The sequence below is a fragment of the Botrytis byssoidea genome (genome assembly GCF_014898295.1).
Source record: "Botrytis byssoidea strain MUCL 94 chromosome Unknown BBYS_006, whole genome shotgun sequence".
Taxonomy (NCBI): Eukaryota; Fungi; Ascomycota; class Leotiomycetes; order Helotiales; family Sclerotiniaceae; genus Botrytis; species Botrytis byssoidea.
The window spans coordinates 1,718,949-1,744,353 of NW_024065847.1; the positions used below are offsets into that span (position 1 = coordinate 1,718,949).

Below are 25,405 nucleotides of genomic sequence, written 5' to 3' on the forward strand. Positions count from 1 at the left end.
GGTGGGCAACTAGTGACTCTACGCATTATGTTATTAGTGAATCGTATCTCCGTAGAAAGACGATACGACGTTATTTAAACATTAAACACCAGATCGGATCCTCAATGGTGTTTCTAATAGCCCACGAATCGACTAATATGAGAAACACTTTCCATCATGAATATTATGCTTTTAGGGTCGTATCTGATCTTTGTTCTCCATGCTCCCACATCCTCCACTTTTGTTAAATATGTAGATTTTTTACAAGCTATGGATATATCATCTGACACCTCTTTACATTGTCAAACAAGTTCTTGCTTTCCGCTTTCCCACTTCACATAACGTGTAGATTGTCTTCTTCGTATGGCAAACAAATCAACGCCTAATTCTTGCTCATTCTTTGCATGTTTTCTCCATACGCATGTCTTATGTATTCATTCTGCAACTACATTCAGTTCCTCCTGCGTTTTTTGTCACTGGATGACTAACAGTCATTGGACATTTCAAGCTGGATACCGTACCATGAAGCTTTAAATAAGCAGGACTGGCGTTGAAGGGCCAAGGACCTGTGATTCACTCCTGTTCAGATGGAAAGCATCTTGTTTGCTACCAGGAATCATTTTGCTCAAGATTTTCTAGGCAGCCTCAATCCACGGATGTGTGAGGAAGAAGTCCAGACCCTGAGTAGATCACATCTCACCCCATTGCATAAAAGAGACTGGTTTCCCAAAAAAGAAAAATAGTGCAATACTTCTGACGGGTTGAAGGGCGAGATCGGTAATAGACACTGTTGTTTCACGGGCCTATTAAGGCATATATAGATGTTATCTATCCAATCATACTGTAGGCAATTATGGCCGGGTATAGATTCTACGGAAGTGATTGAGGGTATCATTTATTGTCGCATTTTGAGGCAATGATTATCATCATTAAACTCATAACTGTTGTCGTTTTATCATTGGGTGAATACCACTCATCTAATCTATCGGAAAATCCAGACCACACCATAAATACGGGAGGGTTAGACTCTCGCGCAAGATTAGAGATATCAGGAATCTGAGTAAGGTATGGACGATAACCTCAAAGCTACTAGGACTCTGATCCTAAGATCCGTGTGTGCCTTTTGCCAAGAGCGCGTGAGAATGAAGAGTCTTCACTTTGTCTGTCTTAAATAGATCTCCAAGTATTGACGCGGTAGTCTTAAGTGGATCTACAATTATAAGTGATAGTATATGGGGCAGCAAGTCGTCTATCATTCATGTGAATCTGATTTTTTATCACCCGTGTGATTGAAAGGCATATGAAATTCCGAGGATGATGGGCCAGACAGTGAATGGACAAATAGCAGTCAGAGGTTAGGCTCTCCAGAAAGTCTGAACCTCTCTGTCCAAGATAAATGAACCCAATTTCCGCCAGGATAACCATCTTCACAATGATTATTACTCAACACTTCGAAACAATCCATCGAAATCTTTGAGATATTGTAAGAGGTACTGCTAGTTGAATTTGTCGGGGTGTATGCTGTAACTGCACAAGCCTTTCATTGCAAAAATCCGATTTTTTTTAATCTAATTCAAGACGCTTATATTGTCGTTGTTAAAAGCTTTATCATATTGAATGTGGATAGACTTGTAATAGATGATATGTCTCAATTTAAATACCGTTTCTAAACGAGAGTTCGCGTAAGTTTTCAGAGACAGCGGGGATGTATGAGTCTTGTGGGGAAGGAAGTTGTCTTTTGGTGGTAGGACGATCACTTCAATTATACTACTTGCATATTTTCATCCATATATCTGAAGCTTACAAACTATTCATACAAGTTGATCATTGATGAACATATGAACAATTTTGGTCGCCATTTAGCTGCTCATTATTCCGCTGTTGTGTTAGCAGTCGAGTTCTCGTATATCCATACTCAGTTATTTGACATACATACACAACATAGTCTCACATCTCTTCAATCAATTTTAGCCAACAACTCAACTCACGTATGTTAGTACGGGAGTTATGGATCTTGTCAACCTATCATGCTTAAAATTTGAGACTTAGCAGGGTATTGTTTAGCTATCTTAAAGAATATATAGAACCCACACGGTGGATTGAGTGAGTCTTATCTTCATGCACACCTGGTCGATTTTGAAATCTTATCTGATCCATCCGAGGTACTGGAGTTGCATGGCGTTGACTTGAAGAGCGGATCTGTGGGAAAGAGAGGCGACTGTTAGTGCTGTCGCGCCAGAATTTTTTCTGGTTCGTTATAAAAAGAGCCCCATCGCCCACAATATTCTCTGTATAATGGGGGCTCGAGATGGAACGAAGTATTTTTTTTAGGATGGAAGTCAAATCGAACCTGCAATATGTAACTGTAGCTAAGCGATTTATGCGAAGCTTTTCTCCTGTAAGAAATCATCTTGGGATAAATGAGTTCTTCAATCTACCATTTGAACTTTTCGTCGTCGGAGATAATCTAACCATCGCCATTCGCATTAAGCGGGATATTTGAGTGACAGCAATCCGCTTTTGAGAAGAAATAGATATCAATGAGGGTTGAGAAGTTTCAATTTATCGTTTCTGGTATTACCAGAAGCGATCTTGTTATATGCGAATGATTCAAAGCCATTTCAGAAGATAAGCCGACATATAGTTATCGGTCATGGAACGCAAGTACAAGAATTTGCTATGAGATATAATTTAAATAGTGTTGCAAATAGGCGATAACAAGATTGGGGATGAAAGATGAGGTACTGAATCATTTTGTGTATGTGAATTACCGCTTCATTACCTATTTATGAGCACATTTTAGAGCAGTGAATTCTTTATGAGAGTCTCGAGATTAAGCTTTGGGGGTTGTTGCATTGATAGGGCCTTATAAAGATAGTTCATCTCATCGAGATCCCCGTCACTATAACCAATCAATCAAACAACATTCACAATTGTACAATGTTCTTCAATATATTCTGAAGCATCAAAACACCCTCTTAGAGGCGGGCAAGATTGCACGTCATACTGATAGTGAAGGTGACTTGCAATTTTTCATCCTCTCATCCTTTCATCCGGCTTTCGTTATACCATTTGTTGTTGAAATAACCGTGTTGCTGTTAACATATTTCAGATGAGTGATGTCATTTAAAGTCACTCAAACCTGCAAACGAACTGGATCACGCATCACAAGACGCCTGTCTATGACATTAGATCCTTTAGGAAGCTACATGGGCTCTGAAAAGCAACATATGTACAAGTCTAAAGGTCAGAGTCTATGTATCACAAGTCTGCACCGGACGAATATCATATACTCTCATTCATACTCTCTCACCGTTATTCCTTTCTCAATCACTTATTATTATCAACGCTAGAACGAGAACAGTATCGAAGCTTTCGCTGTCATTGAGTGATATACATCAATCCCATGTTTCCTGACGTTCTTACTTCGCATCATCAAAGTTAAAATGCCTTCATCAAGTATCCAAGTAGCTCAAAAGTCGACGACAAACCTCGGCGATCATAAAGTTTGTATCAATTATTTCTCCTGAACCAGTGTCTCTCGACTGGAGCTTGTCTATACACATGTATGAGTTTCAATCGAAGTCGTTGTTTATATGATGGAATTGTAAAACTTCATGAAGAAGAAAACGCAAGACCAGCTCGATTCAACCTCACATATCCAATTACAGCAAAACTGGAGTGTGGATTCACACATGATAGACAGTAAAATGAGTGAATCTCGCACCAGTGGTTGAGTCCCAGCTACAAGATTTGTAAATCCATTTTTGTAGTATTGATCAGTAATTTTGACCTTCTCGTTCACATTAATTTGTAGAGAGTTCGAGAACGTCATCGGAGAAACTTAGGAGTGTGGTGGAATTCTAAAGATGGTCAAATCTCATCTCAAATACTGTTTTGAGGGTCTATAATAGAAAAAAGAGGAAAATTGGTGCTGAGTAGACGCTATAAAATGATTCTCTCATCTAATTCTCATCATACCGTCGCCACTTTTCCAAAATCGCTGTTGAGAGAGACATTGAAAGTCGTCGTTGCAACCTAGTCCAACCAACCTCATCACTCACTCATTCAATTATCTCGTCTCTCCGTTGAGTTCTATATCTTTCCAAGATCTTCTCGGAAGCCCGACAATTAATTGCTTAAATCTAAACGACCCTTACTCCCAATCATCATGTATATCTTAAAGTGAGAGCTACCGTTATTCATAAGATGACTTCGATACATGTATGGAATTGAGAAACAATGATTTAAAAATTCTTAATTCTCAATGGAGTCTTTTAAACTAATGAAGAGGCTCTAGTGAGCAAGTGAATGATCTATACCAACACGATCAAAAACATCCACGTTACACCTTGTCTGTCTGTATTCACTACAGGCTCGAATTCTCGAATTTTCAAGGTGATTACTGAAAGACAACTTCGTAAACCGTAAGCGCAAAGCAAAGAGAACTTGAGAGGCACACTAGAGCCAGGTGGAAGTAAGAAATTATCTAGCAGCAAGCAGATCTGCAAAAGAGTAGTGCTATGGCATCTATATAACGGCCTCAGCATGCTACGTGGATGAATAATTTATGTATAGCATTTTCGTGTATCATCCATCTAATCTCATAGAACTTCATTGTCAATCTCAGTTATCTGCTACTATTGTCAATTGCGGTGGGCCTTATTGCTACTCTCACTAACTGCCATATCCCAATCCACATGCCTCCCCTTTATCCCCTTTCTCCTTCCATTTCATCATACTCTTCCCTAGTACAAGCAAATTTTGCATAATACGAAGAAAGAAATTTTTCTCCGAAAGGCGCGCATTATAGGTCTCCATACTCTGTGTTCCTATAATGGAGAACATACAAGTGATATTCTAGTGTTTATATATCCACAACTAGAGGACAGAACACTCTCGACTGTTGCAGTAAAAGAGGGGTAGAGGTCATGAGAGACAGTGAATTGTTTAAATGGACTAGAGGAGCAGCAATTGTATGGGGATAGGGGCATGATACTCCTCGAAATCTAAGTGATTCATTCGCATGATTGCAAGTACCTAGGTAGACATCTGATGGATTCACCTGCTCAACCTATTCACCCCTTCCATATTCTCAGTAAACTTCTCAATACTTAGCTATAAAAGAAAGTCTTGTATCAAAGAATATTCAGTAAGTCCACAAGTGACAGGTATATCACCAATCAAAGAACAGTGATTGCACCATTGAGATGTCCTGCAGAGTCCACATCCGTCCAGGAGCATCAAAAGGAGTAAACCCATCAACGCTCTAACCAGAATATCATCTTTTTGTTTCAGCACCTTTGCTGTCAATTCCTGTTTTTTTTTTACCAACGCCTATCCTTTCCGATAAAGTACACCTTTGTTGTCGTATAACACTTGTTCCCACATCGCAACCAAGCCACAAGAAAGAACCCCCCGATATTTCTCTGTTGATTCGGGTACCGTATCTCTCAGCCCGAAACGAACACAGCATACCATAGAAAGAGTTTTGGATATCCTCGGTTACTGGTCGCAATTCTTGTTAATAATGAAGCTACTCTTGGATTGATCGAGTTTACTCAAGACCCGGAAGACTTTATATCTCTTTAATACATTTGGATCCAGCCAATATTCGAGAACAGTCATCTCAGGACATCCATCATTGCTATCTAAGAATTGACGATAATCAAGCCCCAGCCCAAATGAGAAACCAACTGTCATATCCACCTAGGAAGGTGCACATAACATAGAGCACTTCTGCTCGCGTTATTCACTCTTATCCTACTCCGCTCCACTTTACTCCGAACATCTAATCCCCAGTCTGCGCACCAAACGACGGCTACATGAACATTTCCCAACCAAGTGTAAATTTTCCAGAATCACTCACACTAAACCAAATAGAGAGTTTCCAAGTGAACCATTGCTGCTCTCTAGAGCGCCAAAATCACCTTACGCTGCGCACTATACTTCCCTCCAACTCGCGACCCCAATCCAGCCCTAGGAAACCAAACTCTAAACTCATGAATGGACTTCAACCCCAAGCGACGAAGCGAGAGCACCCTATGACAATGACGAATTATCACCACTTACTGGATCTCATCATCATTATCAAGCTCTCGTTCCGTTGGCACTTGCTAGGTTTGATAGCACTTGGTATAACTCCTATTTCAAAAACAAAAAATATTATCGTTATCCGTTAAATATGTTTTCTGAAGTCTTCTCTGATAATCAATCTCTCCCTCTACCTACCTAAACGAGTCAAAATGACTGCTTTGATCTAATCATAGCAACATGTTAGGGAGTCTTTTGCAAGTCTATACTCTGCTGTAACGAACCCAGATCTCAGAATCGAAATCTTTTATTTCCACCTACCTCAAACTCTTTGCCGACTTCGGGGACGCTAGATTTGTTCATAAACGCCATTTTCCTTCATTCACACAATCCATCCGTACTTCACTAAAAGTACCTAGGTATCTGCCTCCCACCCTTCCTCAATCCATATGTATACAAAAGAGTCATAAATTTAATTTGTATTTATATTTTTATTTGACGAGGAGAAAGGCTCATCTGTCTATTTATCTTCACGCCTTCTATATTATCCATCCATGAATCCATCCATCCAAGTGGTGAGCCAGCCAGCCAACTAACCAGTCAACCAACTATCTATCCGGATATCCATCCAAGCGCCTGACCTGAACCCATTCCCCTATTCGGTCTGGTATTTAGATAACTTCTCGTCTTTCTATGTTGATCCACATCTCGCACTTTGTGTGCTCTTGCCTTGAACCTTAGTATTTATTCGGCGCGGGTGTATTTTCTCCTCAACATCTGTATGTCATTCCATGTCATGCCCTCTTCCATACTACCATCTCAAGCACCCACCTCACCACCAGCACTCTCTACTAATCTCCTTCTCCAGTCTTCACAAACCTGTTCAAATCCCCCGACTACCCCTCTACATACCCCGGCGCATTCTCTTTCCCCCAGCCTTCTCTCCCAATCTCCTTGTTCTACCCACTTCTCTCCTTCTTCTCTGAGCTCCTCTTCCCTTCTCATTTCGCCGACCAATTCTTTTGCTGATTTCAATTTCCTCGATGCCTGTACTGTAGTTTGTCTAGACATATGTAATGTATCCGACAAGTATGTTATTGTTTGAATTAAATCGGTGGTCAGAGAATGTAAGGAGGTAATCGATGAGAGGGATTGTGTTGAAGGGCGAGGGATAGATTCGCTAAGGGTGTCGAGAAGAGGGAGGAGTGCGTCTATAAATTCCGGAGTAGGCGGCGCGGACAGAGGAGAGAAGAGGGGGTGAGAAAGGTTCTGGATGAGACGGGTTTGATGGAGGAGATGCGTAGAAAGCGCTGTATGAGTTGTAACTAGTCTTTTGTTTGGGTTAGCATTTCTACAGGAGTACGACGTATAACTCTCTGACGAAAGGAGGAAATAAAAGATATAGAAATCCAGAAAAAATGACAAACCTAGTAGTATTTCCCTCCACCCCAGATTGACCTCCTAAATCTTTCAAACTCTCAATGACCCTCTTAACAACCCCATCAGCTTGACTCCCGTTATTTTCCGTACCCCTCCTTGCCAACCCCTCCACCATATCCATTCTCGCCAATAAAGCCGGTCCAAAGGCCGGACTCTCCAAATCCGAATCTCCCCCATAATCACTTCCATCGTACTCAGAAGGCGACCTCGCATGGCCTAACGCATGAACTCTCCCATGCCCGGCTGTCGGCGGTGTTAAAGTCGAATTTGAATTCATAGCTGTATGTTGTTTTTTGGGACTGGTAACATCTACACCACTATCCCTCACTGCGTTCTTGTCTTCTTCCGCATCCTCATTATCCGATTCCGCTGGTGCAGTGCTTTGAAAATGAAGATCTGCTTCGTCCATTTCTCCTTCATCTTCGCTCCATGCATCTGCTAATTCATCTGCTAGATTTCCAAGTCCATTTCCTCCGTTTTGCGCTGATCCAAGTACATCCATACCAACTCCATCAACACTACTACTAAAGTCTCGACTCATATGATTTGGTGTAGTCGGTGTATGTATGGAAGATTTGGAAAGTCTACGTGAAAGGCTCATTGTTGAGGGTGAGAAATCCAGTGCGGAAGGGTGTCGGCTATGCCTAGGAGTTTGTGGTGAAGGAGGCATTTTGACAGGTATCGAAGTTTAATTTCTCGGTCTTCCTATCGTGTTTAGGGAATTTTGTGATTCAGAATCGTATGCGGTGTGATTTTATGTTTTCCTTCCGTTTGATGTGGTATGATTTCCTACAGCCGTATGTAATATATTCTCTCCTATTCGATTTCCTAAAACGAATTTATTTCGATCTGCAATATGAACCAATATTCGTATTCCTAAAAAGCCGTAGCAAAGTCGTAGGAGTCGTAGTATAATGGTATGAGTGAGTGAATATGACTCCGCGCACAAATATAGATGGTTAGTAAAACAACAATGTTTCTTTTCCTTCTTCGCTGTATTGTCGACGTGGAAACCCAAAGACACTTGAACCTTGTTATAGCACCAGACAGCAGCTAATGTCAACAGGGTAGTCCTCAAATGTGATATCAAATCTCGCTTTTATTATTATTGTGAACCAGCGCAGAGTAAAACACCGTGCAAGATGGTTTGGCGAGGAGGATTGATGGGTCCCTGGAAGTCTAATCCTTATCTGAGATGATATGACACTTGGCGATGAGGTAGGCTGAAGGAGGTATCTATCTGTGCGGTTTGACAGGAAAGAATTCGTACCTACTATTCCATTTTGGTTTTCTCTCTGTTGAACGTATTAGTTTGGTGTTTTGGAAGTATAAGCAAGTTCCTTGCAACGGTTGATTCTGGATGTGCCGCATTATCATCGGCGTTCGGTACTCGATGATAGCGGTGACAAATGGCAATATATTTTTGGTTTATGGTTTTGAGTTATGTTGTAGCTACAAAGTATCTTTCATGTCTTACGAATTTACCCACAGCTCACCATATTGTCCAAATCCCTCACAAAACTATACCAAAGTTGAAAATCGTACACTCAACAATATAACAGACTTTTGAGTACAAGATCATCGATCAGAGCTTCAAGCAGCTTAGAAATCACCATCCCAACATCAGTCCAAGAACCGTCATCCCACTACCCCTCATCAAAATGACAACTCTTCGCCCATTCTCCGCTCTTGACGTTCTAAAATTTAATCCTACAAACCTCGACCCCCTAACTGAAACCTACGATCTCAGTTTCTACTTTTCCTATCTAGCACGATGGCCACATCTCTTCACCGTCGCTCTATCTCCTTCTTCTGCGATCACCGGTTACATAATGGGCAAAACGGAATCCTCTCCACAATCCATGCTTCTCTCACAATCTCCGCATTACCTACCATGGCACGCGCATATTACTGCTCTCACAGTTTCTCCCTCTGCACGTCGATTGGGTCTTGCGAGGACTTTGTCTCAAGTTTTAGAGAAAGGAGGAGAAGAATATGATGCTTGGTTTGTGGATTTGTTTGTGAGGAAGAGTAATATGATTGCTCAAGAACTTTATAAAGGACTGGGATATAGTGTCTTTAGGACGGTCAAAGGATATTATAACGAGTTTGTGGGGGGAGAAGAGGTGGATGAGGGAGAGGGGGAAGATGCGTATGACATGCGGAAACCGTTGAAGAGGGATAAGAATTTAAAACATGTTAGAGAGAATGGGGAGAGTTTTGTGGTTATGCCGGAGGATGTTTGGTAAAGGGATAGGATTAGGGATTGGGTCAAAGATTTGATTTGGGATGAGATGGGGAGAATTTGAATAAGGCGGTTGAGACTAATTTCTCCCGCGAAGCATTTTGCTGTATCGCTGACTGGGGAGGATTGAATATTGATATTAGAGAATGTAAGGCATATGAGAGACATGATAATGAACATCATAGTATATGGATGATATACGTCTGTACGGGAGATCGAGCCCGTCCAAATATAAGGCTCTCTCACCTCGGACACGTATTTTTCATTTGTTCGCCGTTTTGCGCCATGCTCAAATATTTATGAAGATGGATAGTGCTCATTTTCACCCTTTCCAGCTTGAAGTCAAGCCTAAGTTTCTGCGCGGAGATAAATTTGGATCATTGATTGATTTCGAATATCTCGGAATGACAGATGATTTTAACACCAAGTCCAAGGACAAGACGAAGGTATAAATGACTGACGCAAGTTGGTGAGTTGCTTTACATAAAAATATACGGGATATGGGACAAAGCTTCGTACAGGATATGTTATTCCGCCTATTATGTATACACTAGCCCACCCAATCCACATGTCTTTCATGCATGTTTCTCTTACATCCTTTCACAATTGGCCATCAACCGTTTTTATTTACTCTTCCATGCCGTTTCATTACCCTAACCCATCTCACCTATCTCCCACCCGCAGTACCACCACCATCCAACTCTGGCACTCTACTGCCTACACTCGCCCCTGGCAAGCTAACCTGTTCCTCAAACGCTCCTCCCAACTTCGCAAAGTTATACAATCCATGCACAATCGCTTCTTCATGCTCAACTTTTCCCATACTATCGAGCGTTCCCTCTGTGGGAAATTTCTGGCCTACTTCACCAAGAACTCTGGTGGTTTCGGTGTGTGCCGCGCTGTTGTGGACATAACCGCTTGTGCGGGGGAGCGTAGAAAGGGAGGAGGATAGAGAGGGGAGGGCTAGGGTGTTGGATACTGGGTGTTTTTGTTAGGGAGATTGGGACAGGGGAATAAGGGAGAGGGGAAGTAGGAGGAAAAACAAACTTTTAGGTTCAATCCCAATTTCAAATTCTACTTCCCCAAATATCTTTTCAAAATCCCCATCTAATCTCTCAACCTCTAATCTCGGTATTTCTTTCTCCCCAGCTATATCTTCATATCTATATTCCATACAACTCTCCTCTTGATCCTCATGTTTCTTTCCTCTCCCACTTATACTCCTCAGTTTCTCAGAAATGCGATGCTCAAGTATTTTAAGTCTAGATGAATGAAACGTATGAACGGGCGGATATTGTTTCTCACTCGGTCTCTCAAGCAAGAACACAAATGTAAATTCCCGCGGAAGCCCCGATTCCTGCTGTGCATTTTCCTCGAGCGAAAAATGAAGTAGTGTATCCGGATACCGAGTCGAATGCTCGAAAGTGCTGCGTGTGGAACCCTGTCTTCAAACATACGTCGCCATAATTAATGATCGAAATACACAAAAGAAAACGAGCAGAAGCATAAAGAAAGGAAAACGTAAGACTTACATCTTCATCATCGTCCCTACAACTTTACTTTTTTCCTCCCCAATACTCGGTTTTACACACACATTTGCCGGTCCCTGCGTTACTCCTAGTGAAGCCCCCAATTGAAAATTCCACTTCAAACTCTCTGTGCTTATTTTCCCATATGCTTGATGGGGCGCATATTTGAGAAATCTCAAATTTCCTTTCTGATCACGGACTTTGATATCGATTACGGCGCTCTCGAAACGGTGCGCAGGGGTAGAGGGATGGAGTATGAAACTGAGAGCGACGAATGTTACGTGCAAGGTATGATTGGTGTGTAGATTTGCATCGGAATAGATACCATGTTGGAGGCGTTGGAGATGCACGGATATATATGTGTGGCCGGGGAAAGAGGATTCGAAGAGCAGGTGAGAGTTGATTTGGTATTTTTCGTCGGGACCGTTTTTGTTGGATTTGGTGGTGAAAGGGATAGTGGATGAGAGGGTTGTGGAGAGAATGGGTGAGATGCTTGTGTTGATAATGGTCGATTCGGAAGAGGTTGAGCTTGGTTTCTTAGATTTTTGGATTGAAGGAGATATTGTGTCAGTATCCTTGTTCTTCGAAATTATTGCATTCTTGAATGTCTTTTGAATATTTTCAGGAATCGCACTTTGAGAAAGCTGCAAGTCTTGGGGCGTCTTATCTTCTGGGGTTATTATGTCTCGGTTTGGAGTTTCAAGAGGGAGTGGTCTCAAGGACGACTTCTTTTCTGCCAGTGTCCTCAAATTTGGCACTTCAGAAATGCGGCGACTAACCGATCTGCAGTGTTTTTTCATGTAGGAAGTCATTCTTGAGAATGGTTCATGAGTAAAAATCGATCATGAAGTTCACCAAAATACTGAAATACATTTAAAGGACTCTGGGACTCTGGCTAGGAAAGTGTTTTGTGACTCTGGCCCATTTAGTAAGAGTTTCAACTTCCTAAAACATAAAAAGCCTCTGAATGGAGGCAACACAAGAGCTTGTGTGACGGAACTCCCAAGGTATAGATTGCAGCTAGAGTCTAAAGCTGGCGCATCCGGACCTTCCATCTACGTAACTTCTGTGACAGTAAATTGAAGAACTTATGCTGATTAGAGAGATCATATGATTCAATCAAGAAAGAATGAATGAAAAAAAGACTGCTAGCTAAGAGGTCTCCAATGACATTAATGAATACATACATTGTCACTAATAAAACATCTGAATTCACTTCAATCCATTTCAATGCCCCAACCAATAGATAATCAAACTTTTGGATCCAATTGCATAGCAACTACTATCACTTCTGGAAACATTTCAGTTCTTCCAGTTTCTCTGAAACCGTTCTTTGTATATAGCAGAGTTCCAGCACGAGAGGCTTCTAGTACAAGGGGAACTTGTTTTTTTTGAGCCAAATCAATTCCATATTTGAGCATCATTCCACCAATACCGCGACGATAAAATTTGGGATGTACTGCTAATGCAGCCAACTCCAAATACTCTGGGATCGAGCCAAAATGATCAATCGATAGATTCCTCATGTAATGGATCTTATCCCAAGGCCGGTCGCGATCAAGGAAGTACTCAGAATACCACATTTCTGCTCCTATCAATGTTCTTTCCAATTCTGTTTTTATGATTAGTGAATTGACGAGAGAGAAGATATGGAAGATCATACTTGAAAATAAAGTATCAGTTTGCCACTTCTTCGCTGCTTCGCTCTTTCCCACTCTTGTCCAGAAAGCGTATCCAAGCAACTCAGATTCTCCAGACCAATATTCATCATCCTCATCGCTCATCGAGACATAACAATGTGTGCCAGCTTCAACAAGACGTTTTCTTATGTCGCAAATTAACACTTCGCCGGAGTGAGCCATTTGCAACAGCTTCGGGAGGAAAAAGTATGGTTTGTAAATCGTCATCACGGAATGCTTCAGTTCCGAGATCAGCGAGAGCGGGCAAGTCATCTCTTTTCAATCGTCTGATGCATAATTCTTTAATGAGAGTAAAACTTTGCGCAACGATGGGATTTAGATCTTGAGAGAAAGTTCGGCAAGAGTGGTCAATACCATCATCTTGATACTTATAGCCAGGCGGCAAAAATGCCTGTCAGATCATTCGTTATGTTATCTATTACCAACCTATTCAGGTAAACAGCTCGTATCAACAACTTATAAGAGTCTCCATCGGCCTGAACCAATTTTTGCATGTCTACCTAGGTAATACCTAGTTGTTGCTGACTGCAGTGATTGCAGTGATTAAGCGGAAAGATGACACACGCCGAGGCACACAAATAGTGGGAGCATATTGCTGCTTTCTTTGGTTCTTACTCTGTGACTGTACATAAGCGAAGGTGAACCATGAATATTGAATCCAATCCAGTCCCAAATTGTTGTGTTAATCCTAGGTATCGATCGATAACAAATGTTGGATCGTGTATGCCTACCATTTAATCAAGATTGCAAGGTTGTGAAGCCAGAACATTGCCTCGTCACCAGCACATCACATGATCAATGCTTACAAATGATCCGAACGAGGGTAAATCATTCGGTTAATAAATTTTCCGATTCCCGTTGCACAACTACACCACACTAGGTACTAGTAGACACAAACATCTCTTCCTCAATTCATTCAGTATTCTTCACTACACTGATAGTGAATCATTGAGCAAGTCATGCGGACAGGCACTGCTCATTGCCAGCGCTTAGCTACCTAGGTACTTTGACCCTTTGAGCTTCTGGCTCCTAGTCTATTTCCTTGTTGGCTCCTGAACTTCCTGTTTTTATGTGCTGCTTACAGGGAGGCACAAGTCTTTGTCCAAAAAAGGCTTCTGGTGTCCTGCTTAATGCTCAATTCTCAATTATTCAATACGGCTGTCAGCATATGACTTAGTCTCATTCACTACAGTTCATACAACTGTCTTTTGACTAAATTTAACAAGCAACTTTGGCTAATGGCTCGAGCACCTTTGAAATGATCATTTAAGAACTCTAGATCAATGCCGATACCTCAAACTTGAACCAAAAACAATATTACCATCAAGGTATACCATAACCATCACCGTCGCCACCATCATTAGCATACGACTGTCCCATCCTGAGGATAGACTTTTCATCTACCAATATTTGTTTCGTCTCTGTTAAGGTTATACTTTTATCACGTGTACTTACTAAATTAGCTTAGCTTGGATTAGCTAATCCTGGGCCAATATCTTGGCCCTTGGCACCATTCTAGTTCTACATCTTTTATTCCACACACAAACCTCAGTCTCCTGATCAAACGTTTACATCCCGAGAATGATTCGTCAAAACGTATTAATTTCGGCAATGTGGGCCCGGAGATGTATTGTTACAGCCTCGAGATTACATCATGTCAAGATTCACAACAATGCACCCGGTCAATCCAATCTGGAGCAGGTTCGTAACCCTATTTGTGTTTTCCATAAATCTACACATCTATACCATAAATATTGCTTTATCTTTTGAAATCAACCTTGTTGTATGATCAAAAAGAAATAGTATACTAACAATGAATTCAACAGAACACCGCAACACAGATACCCTATTCTCTGGTAGGAAGAGTTCCTCTTGCTCCCCAGAGTATGAAGCAGCTGGAGTCAGGCGACATTGGTCCGATGCAATCAAAAGTCAAAGGAAATGTGAATTTTACAGCATTAGTCCTCCATAGAGACACGTTCACATGCGAGAGGATACTCACCAATGATCCCACTCGTCACGAAAGAACAAATCTCACACTTTATGAGGTACTGGCCGACTTGAAGGAATTGAAACAACATAAAGAGACCTCAAAAGAAGAATTCCAGACCTTAAAAGCAAAATTCCAGAAGGTGGAAAATGACAAAAGGCGAAGACACGCTGGTGAGGTGGTTAACATGAGAGATCGATTGGCTCGATTAGTCCTCTCTGCCAAGGAAGATAAACAACGCAAACTACAGGTACGCGATCCAAAAGATATGAAGGATACTAAACATGATCGAAATCGGTTTGCACACGAAATTGATCTGGATACAACATTGGAACAAATGGCTCTCTACAATCAGTTTGATATCTGCTCTATCACAGTCTTTGGGGAAACACAGAATAACATCAAAGAATTGCTTACATGGGATAAGGATGGAGAATGTGAAGTTTACAACATCTTCAATGAGCACGGCGCAGCTTGGCACCATCAATTCGCCAATACCTGCATAGAGCCTTTCAATAAATGGTTGTCAGCAATCTACGCACTCAAAGAAATCGAATCAGCTATGTTGGAGAACCCATCTTCTTATTTCGAAGCTCGCATTCAAAAACAAAAGGATGGGATCAAGGAAGCAATTAGAGAGTGGAAAGAAACCTTTATGACAGACAATTCAAAGAGGGGAAAGAGAACAAGAAAATGCCGAGAGCTAATCAGGAAGGACTACACCGACAGAGGATTGAAGGACCAGATAAGAGCAGCTTTGTTACGTGGTGTGACTTTAGTTGAAGGAAGTGGCGAGAGTGAGAATATTGAGGAGAATAGAAAGAACGAGGAGAGTAAGAACAATGAAGAGAGCAAGGAGAATCAGGAGGGCAGGAGTAAGAAGACTAAGAAAGACGAGGGGTGACAGGCTTATGTAGGAGTAAGATTGGGTAAACGGAGTTGCTTGCATTGGTTTACTGTAGGCCTGGGCAGGCAGGAAAGGAGGGAGGAGGAGAACCACGATGTAGTGGGATAAATCATGTTTGGGTTGGTTCTGTCATGGGAAGGCATCTCAAAATTAGATTTACGTTCACAGAAATCAGATCACATTCCACTCACCCTTTCTCCAACCAACTTAAATCTCTGAAGCCCAAATCAGTATGTTTTCACAACTCACATCTCGGAAATGTGCAACAAGACACACAGGGAAAAGTATCCACGTGATGTAAATTTATCTCTAATAAAACTACAGCAATCATTCTAATTTGATTGAATTGACTAGAAGAGTTCACGCAATGGATATATTCAGAAAAAGATACATCAAAGTCAATTGACAATTTCACAAATATCTTCTTTGTACAGTACTCACTACGGTTGGGCCACTGGTGGACTCTGGTCGACTTTGGCACGCACGTGTCGAACAATGCCCGTGCAACTTGCAAGTCCACAACTCCTCCACGATCTCAACCTGCGAAACGAAATATCATCTACGAATGCTCAAAATGAGCTTTCAATCTGGGGAGGCACTGTACCGTATCGTTGACCCGCTCACTCGATTCATACACACGAAAACTTCCCAAATTAAAGCTTGATCACGATCCAAACAACTTCAGCCCTTATTTTCGTGGACGTGTCATGGTGCAAAAATAGATGCACGATACCCGCATAAGAATATCTACACTTGACGGCCTGAACCAATTTACGAGAGTTCTGAAGCGAATGAAGAATCTTGGGATACGAAGTTGATGATACTCCAGTAGTACTGTGGGTTTACACAGCAGCATCGAAATGAGACCCCCGAGTGTGGAGAAGATTTCATGCATGGTTCAACGAAGTTCCACAGAAGTTCCACAGATATTCTCACTCCGTACAGTGCGAGTTACTACTTAGGAGACAATTTCAGCTCTTCAAGTGAAGTAGTCGTTCCTCAGAATTAGAAGGTATACAATAAATATTCAGTCAATTGGCATTCGTTACCCCTCGCCTAGAAATATATTTGTCATTTTCCTCATTCCACATGGAACTCACATTCTATTGTGTTCACGGTAACATATATGTGAAAGGACAAAATGTACCAATTTCCAATATTCTACATGTCAGCCGCACAAAATTACGCAAAAGTTGCTTCATTTCAATAGTTCCAAGTGGACAGATCGAGGTACCTGGAAAGCTTTCAACATCATATGGTTACATTCATAACAAGGTTTTCATCTCAAGTCGGACATCTGATGCTAACGTTCCTGACTAAAACAGATGCAGTAGCCATAAAAATGTTGAAGTGGACAAGTTCAATCTATTTGGAAAGATAACGTTACTTGGATGTTCAGGTCAATATCGATGCTTCCTAGAAAGGATCAATAATGACCTCAAGGCCTTTTCACTTATATTTAAAGCTGTCATGAACTCTCGGTCATCATTGGGCGTATTTTGATAAAAGATGATTCCTCCGAAGATTGTGAGATGAAGAACATGCTCAAGTATGTTTTAAAAGTGATGTCGGGGAAAAACTTTATCGCGCCTCTGTGCCTCAAAACCATCAAAAACTTCCACTCGTGATAATCCATGATAATCTCGCCGAGATGAATTTACATGATGTAGCTTGGAAATTTATCTGCAATATTCTCGGCTTGCCGCAAAGCCGAGCAAGTGTGCATTCGTCGGAATTTGATAGTCAGCTATTGTCTTTATGTCTAGACCTTTTCATTATCATACTATCTATAGCTCACAACATCAAAGATCGTACAGTTACCATGCATGCGCCACGCGATTTTATCTGCAAATAATGTTGTGCTTAATACTAGGAATAAACAGATGAATAACTTTGCGAGATTATTCTAGTTGCTGGCACAAACGAACATCGGGTTCATCTCCACGAAGACTGTACCTTCATCACCATAGTTTGTAAGTGTGGAATGGGGATATATTGTCTCAGCCTATCCTCACAGTCTATTATTCTTCATATTCAAAGTGGTTCCAACATCCCCAGTTCTCTTCTGACACGTCTTGCCTGCCAGTATTTTGTTTTTGCTAACCTCATTGTTATCCAAGATGTTAAGCTTCACCTCGCTCTCGATTGCAACAGCAATGACTATACTCTTTTTAGGCACCAATGCTGGTCCTCTACTGGCTGAAAGATGGGCACCAGAGCTTCCTACTTGTACAAATACCACAGACTTTGTTTACGCAGGCTGTTTCACAGATCCAAGCTCCCCAAGCGCTTTGTTATTCAGGACCGATCTAAATAGTCAAAACATGACAGTTGAAATTTGTGTTGATTTCTGTAAAGGTAAAGTCTTTGAAAGATTTCGTCTAACGAGTGGTAACTAATGTATTGTAGGTAATGGATATAAATATGCTGGATTAGAATAGTGAGTACAGGCGCAATATTTCGAAACATACTAGCGACAGATGGCTACATTCCTCTACTTGAAAGCACCAAGCCATTACTGACTTGTTTACAGTTATGGAGAATGTTTCTGCGGTGCCTCTGTTGGTGGCCCACAGACGTCCGAATCAAACTGTTCCTTCCCATGTACTGGGGATAATACTGAATCGTGCGGTGGAAACGATATCCTCTCAGTTTACCAAGATACCACATTCCCAACTGTCGATAGTTCTACCATTTCTGATTATACACCAATGGGATGTTATTCCGATCTTGGGCCTAATGGTCGTACTCTCGCATGGAAACAAGACCAAATCCCCGACGCTGATTTAACTATCGAAGCTTGTCTTCAAGCATGCAAAGAAGGAGGGTATGCTTTTGCTGGAGTGGAATACTCACAAGAATGTTATTGTGGTGTTGTACTGGGTAACGGAACCGCAAAAGTTGATGAGTCAAATTGTCAAATGACTTGTAATGGTGATACCACCGAATTATGCGGTGGTGCTGCAAATTTATACCTTTACGTCGCCGAAGACTTGCTATCAACAGATCCTTGCAATGGTAATCCAGGTGGCCCAGTATCATCTTCGACTAGCTCACCTGCTCCATCAACTACTTCGGCTTCTGCTTCTGCTCCAGTATCCTCGTCTACTGGAACAACAATTACTTCAACTTTGAGTTCATCTATCTCAAGTTGTTCTTCTTCTTTGTCGAGTGATACTAGTTCATCTGCACCAGCTTCCACACAATATTATTCTCCGCCACCATATACTCCTCCACTTTACACACCGTCTCCTTATTCTTCCACTCCGGTATCTTCAACTATCTATTCGTCTGTTATTATAGCCTCATCTTCTTCCTCATCGGCTTCATCTGCACCAACATCCTCATCGGTAAGTCTGATCCGTATGATAAGGTCTCTCTGAGATATCGTATCACATGACCTTTTTCACCCCTGATTCATTCCTGTTCATATTTTTCATGAAATTTCTGATAAAAAGACACTAACTCCTGAAATTTGCAGTCATCGATTTCATCAACCGCTCCATCGTCCACGTCGACATATACTTCCCCGCCTTCTTCTTCAATTCGCTCAAGTTCCGCTTCATCGTCGTATTCATCCGCTTTAGCTTCTTCCTCTTTGTCGCCAATATCATCTGCCCCTTCGTCGTCGGCTTCTTCCTCATCGCCGGCCTCATCATCGGTAAGATTAATTAGTCTGATGCTTCAAATTCCCCATTCTCAGATAGCCCTCACTGCTTTTCATATTTAATCCCACACAGTCTCTTTGTACCCCATAGCTCTGACTCATTATTCATTCTTGGAATTTTATTTCAATAGAATGATACTGACTGTGAAACGTTTAGTCGTCTGTTTTATCCGCTGCTCCATCCTCTTCTTCCACGTCTGTTTCTCCGTCATATTCCTCATTGTCAACAACAACGTATTCAGCTCCTGCATCTTCTTCCTCAATCGCACCTCTTTCATCAACCCTTCCATTATCATCTGTAAGTTGAGTTCAAATATAAAACTTGCACTCATTTCCATCCGGTGCCTCTTTCAAATAGACTAGCGGTCTCATGCTACTGTCCTGCTTTCTTCCTAACATCTAATACTGCTTTGACTACTTATCTATGATGGGAGGATTTGTTTGAAATGCGTGTACTGAGTATGGTATTTTGTAGTCATTAGTTCCATCTACTCCTCCATCATCATCATCACCTTCCTCGACAGCAGGACCAATTTCTGCAACATTATCTTCCTCTACAATTTCCTCCACGATTTCTTCTCTTTCTTCGCCTTCTACCAATCCTCAATCTTCGACCACTACATATTTTTCATCTTCGGTATCCGCAACTGCTCCAACATCCTCGACAACTCCAAATTTACCCTCGACATCGATATCATCCACACAGCCATCCACTACTGCCTCTCCGACTACACCAAAAACTAGCGCTACAATATGCACCACCACTATTGTAACAACCCCAACCCCAACCTGCGAATATAAAGTTGGAAACTGGTGTTCTAATCCTCTCCCTCCCTTCACCGATCAAAATTCTTGTTTGGCTGCTGCAAATACTTGTCTCGTACAATTGACATCCTGTCTTTTGTCCGCTGGATTCCCTGGATCCCTTCAATGTCTACAATTTTCCTCTTGGTGTCAGGAAATTGAATCTTATTGTGGGAGCTATTGTCCTGGATCTTCTTGTTCAAACAATGGATGTAAATCCAGACATCCTCCAGCAGGCTATACACCCCCAGTCATCAGTGTAAAAACAAGTATCTATACATGTGCCACCACTATCCAAACCTCAACATCGAAACCAACATCTACCACTTCAATTGCTCCTCTTCCTACGTGCAACAACATCTGCATTCAACCTAATAATCCTTCTCAAGGATACAGTTCCTATTCTCCTGTTGGATCAATTCCAGTTCCATGCTATACATGCAATAATCTACAACCAGAATATAACTCAGGATATCCATTCAAACTCTATACAGCCAGAAATTCCGAAGATAGTCCAAGCTACCAGAGACCGGATTGTGGGCAAGGATGCCAAGATGCTTGTGACGCGCAGTATGAGAATTGTGTGGGTACTTATGCTCAGGGTTGTGGATATGGAGGTGGTGGAGGGGGTGATACGTATGCAAGTGCATTGGTCAAATGTGTACAGCAAAAGGCTGATTGTTATATTGTCAATGAGGAGGTAGGAGGTGAGGGAAGATGTGGGAGCTATGGGGTGGGGTATTAGATTAAGAGGGGATGTGGTTGTGAAGAGAATAGCTTGGATGGTGGTTAGGGTTTATTTTTGTTGCTTGATGGACGCGAAAATGAGAGGATATTTGAGGGAGGTCCTTTTCTTTCCCTCTTTTCAGTGAGACAGTTGTACTCGAGTTAGGTAGTCTTTTCTAACATTCATCTCATAAGAGTTGAATACTTTACATTCTATATAGATATGTATCACTATTTTTATCATTCTTACCCCGTGTATCATTCAATGCCGGACATTGTGTGAACCTTGAACAAATATGATACTGAATGTGACTCTTGAATCCGGAAATGACTGTGTTTAGCATTGACGGTTTGATAACTTCATTATTGGATAGCTGGGTGTAAGTTGAGAAATCGATTGATGGAAGTAAAGACTATCTCTGGGCTCCAGCTTTCAAGCTTGGCTGCGAGTCCCATTCGGGACGGAAACTCCTGGTGGCTGACATTTAAATGTGGCTGGTGACTGTGGCTTATCGGGCTGGTGCGGAAAAGTAACCTCGGGAGAGTGAAACAAGATTCTTAACCCCCCGATACTCTAGGCCGATCGATGATCATGTTGTTTGTCCCAAGTATCTCTGGGAATTCGTCTCTAAATTGCTTATTGCATTCCTAATATAAGATATTGTTAATCTTATACCTGAGGTAAACTGCCTCGTTGAATATTGTCCATGGGGTTCATATCCGCAGGCATATCGGATGTTACCCCTTCATCGTCGGAACTTTGTTAGGGAAACACCTCGGACCGCAACCTGTCTTAATATCCATTGATACAAAACTATGATTCGAATATACCAAATATTTCAAAACCACGGAGAACTATAGGTAATACCATTGGTAATGTTTACTCAGGTACACGGAAGAAGAGCGGGGCATACTACGGAACTGAATTGCCCCTCTATCCCTAGACAAAGTATATATAACTCATTCCGAATTTCGATTTTTGAATCTCGTACATCATAAAGTCTTCAAAAAAGGATTTATATCACCATGGAGGATTCTACCAAAAACATATCAGCTGATCATTCTGGTTCAACACGATATTCAGTAATTAATGGTTGTCAAGAGGCTACTCGAACTCTACAACAGTTGGTCAGTAGTGAACTTCCCTCGGAGGTATTGAAACATCTAGAAGACGTTACTTATACAACCGCAACCGATGGAACTCAAATCTATTTCCCATGTCCTTTCAAAGAAACTGAAGCTACAGTTGCATTAAAATCAGTCGAAGCAAGCGTTGTAGCTGCCATTGCGGATCTTCGTTATGGAGAACAGAAAAGAAAAATCGAAATCAATCTTGAGCATACTGCTACTTTCTTATTCTCAACTTATATTGCTACAATTGCTGGAATGAATAAACAGCATCCTGGTGTTAAGTCCAAACTGAAAGGTATTCTTCTTGAAAATATTTCCGGAATATTTATTGATACATTTTACAGATACGGACTTGCTAAAAGCACAAGCTATCTTGTATCGCAGACTTTCAGCAAATCTTTATGAAACTAAGAATCCAGGGGAATACTTTCATATCCATGGATCATTAGAAGCTGGAAAAACATTGAATATGATTGGGTTGGAAGCATATCGACCAGATCTTACAGATTATAGGGAATGTATTGATGTTATTGAAAAGCATGTCAAACAATATACGGCTGCGGAATTGGAGATCATGAATGCTGAAGTAAATCAAGCTGGTGTAACGGCATTGAAATGGGAAGATTTTAAGAAGACAAGCCATGTAAGAATCTTCATCTCACACTATTGTTTTTTACTAATTAATCATTCAGGGCCAAACACTTCTCAACTTACCTCCATGGCAACTCGATAGTCTTCAAGACGATTCCCCATCGTGTCCATTCCCGGAAATAGTTCCCGCAACACCTACTTCGAAACCACAAGTATTATCCGGAATTCGTGTTTTAGAATTGTGTCGTATTATTGCTGGACCTGCCATGGGTCGAACACTCGCTGAATATGGCGCTCAAGTCATCAAAGTCACGTCTCCAAATTTATCTGACGTTCCGTTCTTCCAAGTCGATGGAAATACCGGTAAACATACCGCGGATATCGATCTTAAAACGCCAGCTGGTCGTGCCACATTTGAGGAACTACTTAAATCCGCCGATGTTATTCTCGACGGATATAGACCCGGAGCTTTGGAACGATTAGGTTACGGTCCAGAGAATATCGTGAAATTGATCTCTGGAAGAGGTAAAGGAATTGTATATGTCTCCGAAGATTGTTTTGGTTATCAAGGAGAGTGGGCTGGTAGACCTGGATGGCAACAAATCGCAGATTGTGTAACGGGAGTAGCCTGGGCTCAAGGAGAATTTATGGGTCTCAATGAACCTGTCGTTCCACCTTTCCCCATGTCTGATTATGGAACTGGATGTATGGGTGCTATAGCTGCTTTGGTAGGATTATTTCTAAGAGCTAAGGAAGGAGGTAGTTGGAGAGGAACGACTAGTCTTTGTCAATATGATGTGTTTTTACTGGGATTGGGATTGTATGGGGATGATGTTAAAGAAAAGGTTAGAAAAGATCATGATGATTATTTCTTTGATTTGAGACATGCGGATAGTGTGGATGAGGTTGGTGGGAGAGCATTGAAGAGTATGAGGAGAGCACATCCAGAATTGTTCGATGAGAAAAATATGCAAAAGACATTCAGCAAAGGATTCGGTGAGGAAATCAAATGGTGCAGAAGTCCCGTTTCAATTGAAGGATTACGAGTCGGATTCGAACGAGCTAGTCGTCCAAACGGTTACGATAATCCGACGTGGGAGAATTGGGAAATCGAGAAAGAAGTGGTGGAAGGATAAATTACGCACTTTGCTTTGGATAGGGTATCATATCAAATTTTCATCCTTGAAGCGAATACGATGTTCACTCATATTAATGACCTCGCTTGTTGTCATGTGTAGCCATCGCCAACGCATTTATATTGCATTGATGTCTCGCAAGCGCGTGCACTCTTTTTGCCTAATCACAACCCGGAAGCGCGGGATGGGATGGCGTATTGCCTATACTATTTAAACTCGATATTTGTATGCTTTATCCAATGGTAGAGAGGAAAGTTAATATGGAGATCAATATATCGTAGGAATATTACGAAGTCCCCATGATATGGAGGGGTAACCTAGTGTGTATTAATAGATAGAATTATTCACGTGGCACATATTTATTCGGGTTTTCATGATGCTTGGCAAGCTGATATTGACAGCTTTTCAGGCGGGATTGGCGATAATGGTTCGAGGGCTGCCTTTTGTTGCAAGTCGATATCTGAATCTTTGGAGACGAGAAGAAATGGCTTGCAGGAACTATAGGGCGAGATTTTTAGTGGAGAAAATGGTTAGGGCCGGGGAGTTTATTGGTGTGGAGTTTGTGGAGTGGATTTTGTAGGGGGGTGGGTCGAATGGGATGGGGATGGAGAGATGGAATGTCGGGGAGGTAAGTTGATTGGGACGAGACTGGTTGGTGTAAAGGTAAGGGAATGGGGAGTAGCTTGTGAATGGTGAGATAGGTTTGGTGTGTGGTGCGGTGCGGCTCGGGCTGAGGTTGGGCTTGCGCTTGGCCTTGGGGGTCGATAACGGATGGATGAGTGGATGTACGGTACTTGACGTCACAAAAGGTACTTAGTTGCTGACTCTGTAAAGTATAAAGCTATCTTCAAGTATGAACTTTGATGGAGAGTCTCCAGAAGTAATGGGAATACCTTTTCCTGCTGATACATACATAAAAAAGTACTTATTGACGGAATCAGCGAACAGAGACTCGAGTGAATGGCCTGGTAGAAATGATGTGTAATGAACATTACATCTCATAATACCCTTGAACAAGCTTCTTCTTCAAGATGATTGGAAGATCATGGGGTGAGACTGTAAGCCTTCAGCGAGGGGACCAGTAAACGACGAGCTGGGCTTTAACATTTGAAAGAAAAGGAAGATGAGTCGATGAAGATCCCGTATGTTCATGCGTTCAATGTGATGTTACCGCGCACGGCATGGTTTAGTGAGATATAAGATGTGGTTTGTTGTTGGAATCACTTCTTTGAGTTCTGGGGATGGTATGTGAGGGTTTGAGGCGTTGGAGTGGGTGGATGATTGATTGAGCTGAGGGGAGATGGAGGGGAGCTTACATCTTGTTGGATATTTGGGTTTTGATTGGACTTGCGCATTGGTACTGCGTTGAAGCTGTAGTGGGGATATTCGGTGGCTATATCGTGGTTATAGATTTGAACCTATAGTGTGTGAGATGAAAATGAATTGATGTTGATGAGAGGCTGAAGGTTGAAAATGTTTGGGTGCGTCGCATTTCGTTTCAAAGCATTGAGATAATTTATTTTCTTT

At 41.6% G+C, this 25,405-nt stretch overlaps 7 protein-coding genes across 7 annotated transcripts; 4 read left to right on the forward strand and 3 right to left on the reverse strand.

Moving 5' to 3' along the window:
* Window positions 1-6,478: 6,478 nt before the first annotated feature.
* Window positions 6,479-8,777, reverse strand: EAE97_003956 (uncharacterized protein). The gene is made up of 2 exons (XM_038874468.1): window positions 7,440-8,777; window positions 6,479-7,342 (listed from the first exon to the last, which is right to left on the reverse strand). Exons 1-2 carry the CDS (start codon window positions 8,120-8,122, stop codon window positions 6,832-6,834), a joined length of 1,194 nt encoding a protein of 397 aa, XP_038735077.1. The 5' UTR covers window positions 8,123-8,777; the 3' UTR covers window positions 6,479-6,831.
* Window positions 8,778-9,113: 336 nt separating this feature from the next.
* EAE97_003957 (uncharacterized protein) lies at window positions 9,114-9,701 on the forward strand (the record flags this gene model as incomplete). The annotated part of the gene is made up of 1 exon (XM_038874469.1): window positions 9,114-9,701. One exon carries the CDS (start codon window positions 9,114-9,116, stop codon window positions 9,699-9,701), a length of 588 nt encoding a protein of 195 aa, XP_038735078.1.
* Window positions 9,702-10,174: 473 nt separating this feature from the next.
* EAE97_003958 (uncharacterized protein) lies at window positions 10,175-12,038 on the reverse strand (the record flags this gene model as incomplete). The annotated part of the gene is made up of 3 exons (XM_038874470.1): window positions 10,175-10,675; window positions 10,745-11,142; window positions 11,230-12,038. 3 exons carry the CDS (start codon window positions 12,036-12,038, stop codon window positions 10,365-10,367), a joined length of 1,518 nt encoding a protein of 505 aa, XP_038735079.1. The 3' UTR covers window positions 10,175-10,364.
* A 438-nt stretch (window positions 12,039-12,476) lies between these two features.
* Window positions 12,477-13,088, reverse strand: EAE97_003959 (uncharacterized protein; the record flags this gene model as incomplete). Its single annotated transcript, XM_038874471.1, has 2 exons — window positions 12,477-12,838; window positions 12,890-13,088. The coding sequence occupies 2 exons, from the start codon at window positions 13,086-13,088 to the stop codon at window positions 12,477-12,479; spliced, it is 561 nt and encodes a 186-aa protein (XP_038735080.1).
* A 1,449-nt stretch (window positions 13,089-14,537) lies between these two features.
* Window positions 14,538-15,820, forward strand: EAE97_003960 (uncharacterized protein; the record flags this gene model as incomplete). Its single annotated transcript, XM_038874472.1, has 2 exons — window positions 14,538-14,627; window positions 14,753-15,820. The coding sequence occupies 2 exons, from the start codon at window positions 14,538-14,540 to the stop codon at window positions 15,818-15,820; spliced, it is 1,158 nt and encodes a 385-aa protein (XP_038735081.1).
* A 2,123-nt stretch (window positions 15,821-17,943) lies between these two features.
* EAE97_003961 (uncharacterized protein) lies at window positions 17,944-21,039 on the forward strand (the record flags this gene model as incomplete). The annotated part of the gene is made up of 6 exons (XM_038874473.1): window positions 17,944-18,181; window positions 18,233-18,263; window positions 18,357-19,173; window positions 19,305-19,484; window positions 19,648-19,788; window positions 19,966-21,039. 6 exons carry the CDS (start codon window positions 17,944-17,946, stop codon window positions 21,037-21,039), a joined length of 2,481 nt encoding a protein of 826 aa, XP_038735082.1.
* Window positions 21,040-21,624: 585 nt separating this feature from the next.
* On the forward strand, window positions 21,625-23,953 carry EAE97_003962 (uncharacterized protein). The gene is made up of 3 exons (XM_038874474.1): window positions 21,625-22,446; window positions 22,496-22,794; window positions 22,844-23,953. Exons 1-3 carry the CDS (start codon window positions 22,047-22,049, stop codon window positions 23,876-23,878), a joined length of 1,734 nt encoding a protein of 577 aa, XP_038735083.1. The 5' UTR covers window positions 21,625-22,046; the 3' UTR covers window positions 23,879-23,953.
* The last annotated feature ends 1,452 nt before the right edge of the window (window positions 23,954-25,405 follow it).